The sequence below is a fragment of the Marmota marmota genome, unplaced genomic scaffold (genome assembly GCF_001458135.2).
Source record: "Marmota marmota marmota unplaced genomic scaffold, marMar, whole genome shotgun sequence".
Taxonomy (NCBI): Eukaryota; Metazoa; Chordata; class Mammalia; order Rodentia; family Sciuridae; genus Marmota; species Marmota marmota.
In genome coordinates, this window is record NW_026000037.1 from 61,060,694 (window position 1) to 61,071,741 (window position 11,048).

At 31.2% G+C, this 11,048-nt stretch overlaps 1 protein-coding gene across 1 annotated transcript in view; it reads right to left on the reverse strand.

Moving 5' to 3' along the window:
- Atf2 (activating transcription factor 2) overlaps nt 1-11,048 on the reverse strand; it is a 100,037-nt gene that overhangs the window by 12,553 nt on the left and 76,436 nt on the right. The window contains 2 exon segments of the mRNA XM_015479342.2: nt 4,404-4,610; nt 8,008-8,157. Coding sequence (XP_015334828.1) covers nt 4,404-4,610; nt 8,008-8,157 — 357 coding nt within the window.

The following is an 11,048-nucleotide window of genomic DNA, read 5'->3' on the forward strand; positions in this document are numbered from 1 at the left end:
CATGGACTTGAAAAAAAAAAAAAAAAAAAAAAAAAGTAAAATAAAAATTACTAGATTTCAAGTCCATAATAAAACATACAAGGTAGAGATGAATATAGTTAAACTTTCATGGGGGGGTGGGGTGGGGTGGGGAAGAGAGCACATCATAGCATTACAACTTTTTCAGTAATTAAACAAAACAGGCATTGTATAGCATCTTCCAACTGCTTTTCTTTCCTATTTCAAGTAATAAATATAGAAATCATATATTGTTTAGGTACTAGGAATAAAAGACTTGATTCCATTCCCTGTAAGTCACTGAATTAATGAACAAAACCTTTTCCACACCATTAACTATTGAGTGAAAAATCCTCATGTATTAAATTATGCTTTTATTAATTTTGGGGGCTTCTACCTCACAATTATTTTGCAATATTTAAGTTTTAAAAACAAAATCCCAAATGAAAAAATTAAGTTTGCTCACAGAAAAATTACTAAAGAGCTACTATTAATAAAGAGAAGAGGGGCTGGGGTTGTAGCTCAGTGGTAGAGTGCTCACCTAGCATGTGTGAGGCCCTGGGTTCAATCCTCAGCACCACATAAAAATAAATAAATAAAATAAAGGCATTGTGTCCAACTACACCTAAAAAATAAATATAAAATAAATAAATAAAGAGAAGAGTCTGCCTTTCTGTTTACAAGGACACATGTTAAAATTGTATACTGAAAACTAACCTCCATAATGAATATAATTGAAAGACAAAGTTAAACACAGGTTAAAACCATTTCAAATAAAAGATAAAAGTAACAGAACAGGTATTATTTTAAAATACAATTACTGATAACTAACAGTATTCAATTCTTGGTCTACAGTCCCATAAATGTCTGTAATAGCATTTGATTAAAGTGCTCTTTTAGTGATGATTTTAGAAAGCTAAAACATGATTCAATGAATGAGGAAATGATCTTCATATTAATTTTCTTTAAAATCAAATATGTATTTGGTAAAAATATGAACAATCACAACTTAACACCTGTTAATCTTTTTATTGTATAAATAACCATGGGTCATTACCTAGTATACTGATCAGCTAAACTTGTATGCCACATAAAGGATTATTAAGGAAGTACAGAATTGATGAATGATTTCCATAGAGTTTAATTATTTCTTTGACACTAAATTTTCTACATAATTCATTCTGTCCTTCAGTTAATGGGTTGGTTGTTAGCAGACTAAAAGAAATTCTTGTTCCCTGAAACCATTATAAGTGGATTAACATTTCATGCTCTGCAAATAAACTCTGGTCAAAAGAGTTTTAAAAACTTTTTAATTTTATTTGAAAACATAACTATAAAACAACAAAAAGTAAAAATCATATATTGACTTGAAACAATAATAGAAAAGTTATAACTGAAGTGCCTTTCTTCCCATCATCCATGGTTCTCAATCTCCTCCATCACCATTATTTACATCATGGTACACATCACTGTTAAAAATTTACCTGAATTTACGGAGTCATTTCCTAAACCATTTCTACACCTATATATTTATCTATGTAAACCCTTCATTAATGAAAAAAGGATTGTGCTATACCTTTTAATATGAGTAATTTGAAGAGAAATTCAAGTAACATAAAAGTAACCATTTTAAAGTGGCATTTAGTACGTTTACAATGTTGTACAACCATCACCCTCAATTATAAAATGTTTCCATCACTCTAAAGTAAAAGCCTTTACACATTAAGCAGTTTTTCCCAATTCTCTTCCACTCACCTCGTCAACATGCATTCTCTCTAGATAGATTTATCTATTCTGGATATCCCAGAATACAAACGAGTGCATATAATGTACAATGTTTTGTTCTGGCTTCATTAAGCAACATGTTTCAAGGTTCTTTCATACACTTCATTCCTTTTATGGCTGAATACTATTCCATTGTATGTATGCATATACCACAGTTTAATTCATTTATCCCTGAAGGCTGTTTCTAGCCAAGATTCCTTTTGCCCATAAATATATATAATGGATATTTCTCAAGGTTAATACATATAGCTGAACTTCATTTTTCAATCTTTATTTTTGAGAAAAATTTTAAAGTAAATCCCTGATAACACATCATTTTAGCTCTTCATATTTTGGAATACGTTTCAAAAACTAACATAGTGCTAACATCATTTAATTTTTAATGATTAAAAAGATGATTTTACTTTTCTATTTGTAGTTTGAGATATTAACTGAAATCATTTTCAATTTAGAGCTTAATTTAGTAATTTCCTGAATCTGACATCCATGTAAAAGTCAGATGCTTTGAAAATGGTGTCAGTTAACTTCTACTAAGATGATAAATTTTGCCTTTGTTTCTCCAAGTGAGAAATTTCTACCCAAATTAGGAAATATAAAAAGTCACCTTTTGTTACAATAAACATTTTTATCATATGGCAGAAAAAACAAGATAAATGAAAAAAAGATTATATGTATTTTGAATACTGAATCTTACAAGATTTTCTTAAATAATTAAGTGTTGCTATTAGTAAGTGGTGACCAGTGCTGTTGCATAATTAGGGAAAGCAATATTTCATTCAAAGCTATTAATACTTCTATAACTTGGGTCAAAGCAGAAAACTGGTCCTAATAAAAATCTTTGTAAATGATACCATACATTTATATACCACTTAATAGTTTTCAAACACTTTTAATTTTTAAAACAAGACATAATAGACCAAATTACAAAGGAAAATACTGATAAGTTATCACTTTTTTTTAATGGAAAACACCTGCATTCATTTCAATTTGATTTATGTAATGATAGAGAAACAGGACAAGTACTATTATTTCTATTCTACAGGTCAGACAACTAAGGCTGGAAGAGATGGGTTTTATGTTATCCAACTATAAAACAGCCAAGTCATTCAGAAGGTTTTGTTATGATCAAAACCAAAAGATATATTTAAGCCACTTTATTAATGTAATAAAAGTTTGAAATTTTAAAAAACAGTAGTTATTATTCTAACAGGTTTGGTAAAGTATATAGCTATTTTGTAGTATATACATAAATTAATATTTATAATCTGTTTCATTTTATTTAAAAGGTAAAAAAAAATTCAGAATTTTTTTTCCTGAAAAATTGTGTATGGCTACAGATGTAGATCAATGGCATTGTGCTTGCCTAGCATGCATGACATGCTGAGTTTGATCCTCAGCACTGCCATAAAATAAATAAATATGTAAACAAATAGTGAAACTAGTTCTTAAATAAAAATTAATTTATCATATGGTAATGATAATATTTCTTAATAAACTCTAGTTTTATACTTGTTATACTTCCACATATTGGAAGTCTATGTGGTACAGTAAGTTATTAAAATTAAATGGTTAAATATAGGTTTGTAAGACAATTGATTTGTTCTAAAGTTACCATGTTCATACTCAGAGCACAACATGGATTTATAAAAGATGTCTGCCTCACATATTACAATTTTTGAATTATAATATTTAATTTGGTTAAACGCTATGTTTGCTGTTAGAAATTTTTTCCTAAGCATTTAAAGAGACAATTATATGTGTAATATCTTTACAGATAGATTTTAAAAAGGAGTAGGGGTCTCTCTTATCATTAATAATGATTATATAGAAAGATTCGCTTTATATTGGCCTATATTAATAACAAGTATAACTCATTAATATCAACTTGTAGTTGATGTTCATTAATTGGTGGCTAAAAAGACTTTATTAGAAAATACTCACAATGTTAAGAATGACTGAGTAAGAAGTCTTAAAATCTTTATGACCTCACGAGGTCCTAAAGAAACTATTTAAGGTCAATCTGGAACCTTTCATGAGTGTTAAAACAAAACAAAATAAAACTTGTAATTCAAAGAATTAAAAAATTTAAAAGTGCAAACTGCTGAAGCAACTTAGTTATGATATGATCAAAAGATAAACAAAGAAAGTGAATTTAAGTAATATTTTTAAATTTTAGAATTACAACTTCATAAAGTTTAAGCTAGATAGTTAAGACAGTGTATTTTTTTTAAAGACAGAGAGAGAATTTTTAATATTTATTTTTCAGTTTTTGGTGGACACAACATCATTATTTATTTATTTATTTATTTAATGTGGTGCTGAGGATTGAACCCAGTGCCCCGCGCATGCGAGGCGAGTGCATTACCGCTTGAGCCACATCCCCAGCCCAAAGACAGTGTATTTTAAGTTTCTTAATGTGTCAGTGCTGAAAATTTTATATCACTTTATCTCAGCATTCAAACACGTTTATAAAACTATGATTATATTACTATAGAGTCTACCTACACCCAATATTATGCCCTAAAATATCCTGATGGCCAACTAGAAAGAAACAAGGAAAAGCTATGTTCACAACTATTAAAGATAAATGGCAAAACAAAACACATATTTATGCACCATACCTGCAGTTGACCATTTAATGAACTCAAGTCTTCTGCTTTTTTTTCTAAGGACTGAACCCAGACTTTCCTTTTTTGTCGGCATCTTGAAGCTGCTGCTCTGTTTCGCTCTAAAAATTTCCTCCTTTTTTCATCAGGATCCTCATTAGCAGCTCTTCTTCGACGACCACTTGTATTTTGAGTCTGTGGAGTTGTGTGAGCTGGAGAAGCCTACAGTGCACAGAGATGGAAGTTTGTTATATTTATGTTTAGTGAGTGAACTGATGTAGGCAGTAAAGGGTGTCAAAGGGGGAGAGTCACTAACTTTATTTTCTAAGTCTTGAGGAATACATTAGTATTTTGGAGCAACATAAAAATCACCCTATGCTTTAATTGCCCCCTTGAAATAAATGAATCATACTATAATGAAATTCTTACTAAAGCAATGTCATAGTGAATATCTTCTTTAAAGTATATATAATATTTTCATTTGCTTAGAAATAAAAAATCGAAAATATAATAATAATGATCATATGTACATCTTGAATTTTCTACATGTACATTAAATCGACTTTCTTGTAATATTTTATCCTTTGAAAATTACTGATTATTTAATTAGTTCAAAAACTTAACTTTCTAATTAAATTCAAGTCAGAAAACCATTTTTTGTCTATTTTTTAAATAAAATATACTATATATTAAATCTGTCAATTTTCTTTATTGGTTTTTCTAAAATTAAGGAATTAAGATATGTATATACTTTGTGGTAGTTAGCTTTGAAATTCAGGGTCAGTCTTTTTCTAAGGGTCAGGTTCTTATAATTATTAGTGCTCATTTTCCTAGCAGGCAGAATCCCACAAGAACCCTAATTTTCATTTTTTAATTGATCCCATTTCCTCCTAATGGATCAGCTTGATTTCTGATCAGCCAAGGATATAAATCTTCAATCACTAGTCATACTGTCTAGTATATAGGACTAGAGAACAACAGAAACCTCCAGTCCTCTTATGAACCCCCAAATCCATGCCACAAAACAGTTGAATATGGGAGATTGGAAATGAACCACTAGAAATTTGTGTAGAAGAAAGAGCACTTAATTGTTATAGGTACATAATTCAAAAGACAAGACTAACAACAATCTTTTACCTATAATTTTTTACCTATATATTTTAAGGGTGTGAACAAATAAAATCAAATCAAGTCTATGTAATAAGCAAAAATCTTACGTATGTACGTGTTCAAGATAAGTTCTGCAGGTAAATTGCCAAACTATTCCTCATTCTACAAACTCCCCAAAATAGTAAGTTATCACTTGATTCCTTTGTTCAAACAACTAGCAGTAAAAAAATTAAGAGGGTTAGGACTGGGGATATAGTTCAGCACCACAAAATAAATAAATAAGAGGGTTATTTCACTTCTGAACTATTTTAATTGTAATAAAGATCAAGCACTAAATTAAATTGCTTTTTTTTTAAACCTACGTATTGCAACTTAATCTTTTGGAAAAATATTTGTATGGCTGGTTTCAAGAACTGCAGCCTTGAAATATTTTTCTTCATCCTCTATCATTTTTTTTATTGAGAACAATTTTTTTATTCAATTGTCTGAATAGAAAGAATTTCTTTGATTTGTTTTTAATTGATCTAATTCATCACAGCAAAGATTAATCAAAGTAATAGAATAGCAGAAATTATTACCATTAGATTCATGAAAATATTTATAGAAACTATTCTAGAGTCTAGTGATATATCAGTGAACAAATAGATAAAGTCCTGTACTCACTGGGCTTCTATTTGATACAATAAAACATAAAGTTATAAATCTAGGGAAAGACTAATAGTATATGAAAATAAAGATAAAATAGCTAAGTAAATATCTATGTTTAGTTGACAATCTGAAACTTGCTATTTACCCATTTCTTTGATTGGAAATTTTTAAGGTCAATACTAATATTCTTCAAGTAGAGAATATAAAATTTATTATAAAGGCTGGGGATGTAGCTCAGTGTTAGAGTGCTTGCCTAGCATGTGTGAGACCCTGGGTTGGAGCTCTCATACCGCCAAAAGGCAGGGGGTTAGAAATTTATTGTAGACATATAGAAATATCAATCATGATAGGCAGTTAGAAACTAGAGATAAGTGAAAAGGGGTCCTTAGTATAAACTGCTGCCATATTTATTCTTTTGGTGATGTTTTACAAATTTTAATTCAAGAATCATTTGATTTGTGTCATATGACTTACACATATATGGGCATGAATATTTATATATTTAAAAGACCTCCCATTACCTAGAAGTATAGTAAGAATACTTACATGAATAAATAAAAAGAACTAGTGCTTTATAATGAGTGAGCAAAAACAACATGTGGAAACAAGAATTGCTAAAGAAAAAAATGCCTGCTTCTTTGGACATGTGGAACATTAGTTAACAGCCCTATACACTTCAGTGGCTAGAGACCATTGCAATACTATAATATGCTAGGCAGTGTAATTAGGGACAATGATATTCTAGGGAAAAGGAAAATCAATGACAATTTTGAAAAGAGATTCAGAAAGATTCTTTTGTTGTTTTTGTTGTACTGGGGATTGAGTGCAGGGGTGCATTATCAGTGGGTTACAGACACCGTCCTTCTTATTTTTTATTTTGAGACAGGGTCTCACTAAATTGCTGGGCTTGAACTTGCAATTCTCCTGACTTAGCCTCCCAAGTAGCTGGGACTACAGGCATATACCACTGTGCCCAGTAGAAATACTCTTTAGAGATCTTAGTTTTGCTATCTGAAACGTTTCTAAAGAATAAGGCATTCCTCAACAATATCAAATAAGTTGTTAATGTCTATAATGTTTACAGAACATATCGACTATGTAATAATATTCAAGAGTACAGTTTAATATCGAACCTATTTATATCAAAGAAAGGAAAATATATTGATAATTATTGTTTGTTTTTAAGACAAGTCTGTCTATAGTTTTGTGACAATAATTAAAAGAAACTCTTCATTCCCGTCAACATAAGGTTCTGATGTTTTTCTAGTTATAGGACAAATTTTCCAAAGAGGGAATCACAACCCTAAAATTCCTCCACCAAGAAAGAAGGAACGAAATAAGTTTCCCAAAGTTGTATTAGGTTTCACTGTTCTAGAATTAAAAACTATTTATTTAAAAACTGGGCACAGTGGTGCACACCTGAAATCTCAGCTATTTGGAAGGCTGAGGCAGGAGGACTGCGTGTTTAAGGCCAACCTGGGCAACTTAAAATAAAAAATGAAAAGGGTTAGGGATGTGTCTCAGAAGTAGAATGCCTCTGATTCAGTCTCTAGTGCCAAAAAACAAAAACACAAGTCTTCTGTGTTGTGTCAGGTCAATATATATAAATGCCCACAGAGTTATTTATAGAATGTCTTGAACAGTAACAATGTATCTATTATTTTTATCTATTTAATTTTGTATTAACACATACATACTGACCTACCTTTTCTTAAGATTTTTGATATAGTTCTGGAATGACAACATGACAAAAAAAATATTTATTTTTTTCAAAATATATAAAAGAGTCAATGTAAGTTACACTACATTTGTTTTTTTATTGGTAACAAGAGTAGTGAATGATTAAAAAAAACACACATACCGGAGTTTCTGTTGTGGATGTAGCTGGTTGTTGTAATGATTGTGGGCGAGATTCTTCTGACTGAGTCCTAACCAATCCACTACCATGACCTTTGACAGTATCACCATTGGTAACTGGAGGATGTTGTTGGGTCAAAGCAGCTTTTAATCTCTGAAATGTAAACACCATTTAAAAAAGAAGTTTCCTGCTTTATCCCCAAATGTAGTTTATAACATACCCATTAGCTAATTGAAAATATTTGTTAAGGAACATATCTGGCTTTGAAATTAGTTTCAATTATTATATTTCATTGAGTATTATAAATATCAATATGACAAACAATTGTACATTTGGAAAGCTTCTCTTTTTGTCTAATTCTGAAAAGTTAAAAAATAAAAGTTAGCTGAAAATAACTAGCTTTGATCAATTAAAAAACACATTACAAGTTAACTGTGATATACACTTTTATCCATTCTTTTCTCCCTCATTCTTATACCTCCTCCCCACCCCCAGGTTCTGCTTAAGATACTAAAACCTAAATCTATTCTTACCCAGATTTGGTCCCCTTTAATAATCTCTGTTTATAGGTTTGGTATTTGGACAATGAAGAGATGCTGCATTTTTTTAGGCCACTATGCTGCCTGCCAGACTGAACTTCCTTCTAGAACTTACAGTTGGCTTTACTTCCTGTAGATCCTTTTCTTCCACTATATTTTATTTTTTGCCAGTAAAATGAACTGGACCTAATTGACTTATAGAATGTAATAGGTCTGGTATTAGATTAAAGCCCTACGTTTTATGGCTACACCTCCTCATAAAGATACAATTTGAATGAAATTTATCTATCATCAGAAATATGTCATGTCATATGCCAATTAGATAGTAAGAGCAGAGATTATCTTGATTTCTTCTGTGAAACTGGGCAGATGTGTTTTTTAAGGTAGTTTTATGATTTGTAAGTACGTAACAATTAGTATAAGATAATCATAGTATCTCAGCAATGAAAGGAACATCAAGAACCTGGAAAAACCTGGGACTACTATTGCTAACAATGCTCTTAACTGAGATGTAGTTCTTGAGCCCCAAGTAAGTTTCACTGAGTTGCTTAGTGCCTCGACATTGCCGGGCTGGCTTTGAAATTTCCATCCTCCTGTCTCAGCCTCCAGAGCCACTGGGATTACAGCTGTGTGCCACTGAGCCCAGTTTGGATGTTAACTATTAAAAAAAAAAAAAAAATTCTTAACAATTTTTCCTTTCTTCCTTTCCACAGCACATAGTAAAGAATGCATGTGAAGAAAAGACCTTTTGAGGGCTGGGGATGTGGCTCAAGCGGTAGCGCACTCGCCTGACATGCGTGCGGCCCGGGTTCGATCCTCAGCACCACATACAAACAAAGATGTTGTGTCTGTCGAAAACTAAAATATAAATATTAAAAAATTCATTCTTTCTTTCTCTCTCTCTCTCTCTTTAAAAAAAATTAAGACCTTTTGAAAAAGGCCCTCAAATGTTTCTACAACTGTTTTCACTTATTCCAAGAAAAATTTTAGAAAATTTTATCAACTACAAAATTTTTCATCTATGCATATCTTTTTATTGTTTATTATATGTGATCCAAATCCCTTAACAACTGAAGCATATATGAAAAGATCAGTAGAATTTCACCACAGGCAATAATTATGCCTAGATAAGCATTAGTGGACATTTTCTCTCTACTGAATGCTTGTAGATTCTGGATTTGATTTTTAAAATAAAGTCAGTAGTTTACAGAAAAGTCTTATTGAGGTATAAGTTTTACAGACAGTAAATTTACTCATTTTAGTGTATACAGTTCTTTGAGTGTCAACAAGCACATACACTTGTGTTACTTTCTCCACAACTAGGATACTGAATAATTCTACCCACAAAATGCCCTATCCTGTCATATTTTCCTTGCATCTCTGGCCCCTGGAAACAACTAATCTGTTTTTTGACCCCAAGAATTTTATCTTATCCAGAATATCATTTTAACAGAAACATATAGTGTCTAGTCTTTTGAATCTGGCTTTTTTCTTTTGGCATAATGCACTTGAGATTCATCTGAGTTATCAATAGTTTTTAATATGTTCTTAAATGAATAGTATCCCTGTTTTATAGATTAGGAATCCGGTGATCATTCTCTCAAGCTATTAAACTAGTTCAAATCCTGGTTTTGAATACAAAATCTCTTCAGCTTCAAAGTGTGCAATTTGTCTATGGCACTATGTTACATATATTATACTTGGTACTGTCAGAAAACACAGGAAAAGAACAAGAAAGATAATCTTGAGACTGCATGGCTTTCAAAAGACAACCATAAAGGATTGAGAAAGACAAGCCTTATACAACTGCTAAGCCATGTCACCCAGGATCAGACATGTTTTCTCCTTTTCTGACAGACTTTCTCTACGAACTATAAAAATCACAATATCTGTAAAGTCCTACTATCTTCACTAATTGTATACACAATGTATTATAATGTCTTTTCAGATGAGAAGATCATGTACATATAGAACTTTAATTCAAACTATCCGTAATTTTGAATAAATTAATCTTTTGAGTCTTAATTTTCTTATCTGTGAAACTGGGAATAACTCCCTTGGAGGAGTTAAACAAAAATTAAATATAATATCCATAATTATCTGATTCATAAAAGGATTTCTAAAATGTTAGCTTCTTTATTTCTTCAAGAATAGTTATTGAGCCAGGTGTGGTGGCTGTAATCCCAGTGATGCAGAGGGTTAAGGTAGAAGGATTCTAGGTTCGAGGCCATTCTAGGCAATTCAGCAAGATCTTGTCTCAAAATAAAATTTTTTAAAAGGCTGGCAATGTAGTTCTGTGACAGATCATTTGCCTAGCATGCATGAGACCCTGGGTTCAATCTCTAGTACCAAAACAAACAAACCCATACCATATACTGCAATATATTATATTTAAGAATACAGACAAAATTCCTAATTCCTTCTTTCCTCTATACCCTAACATTTTTTTAAAAAGAGAGAGAGAGAGAGAGAGAGCGCGCGCGAGAGAGAGAGGGGGAGGGAGGG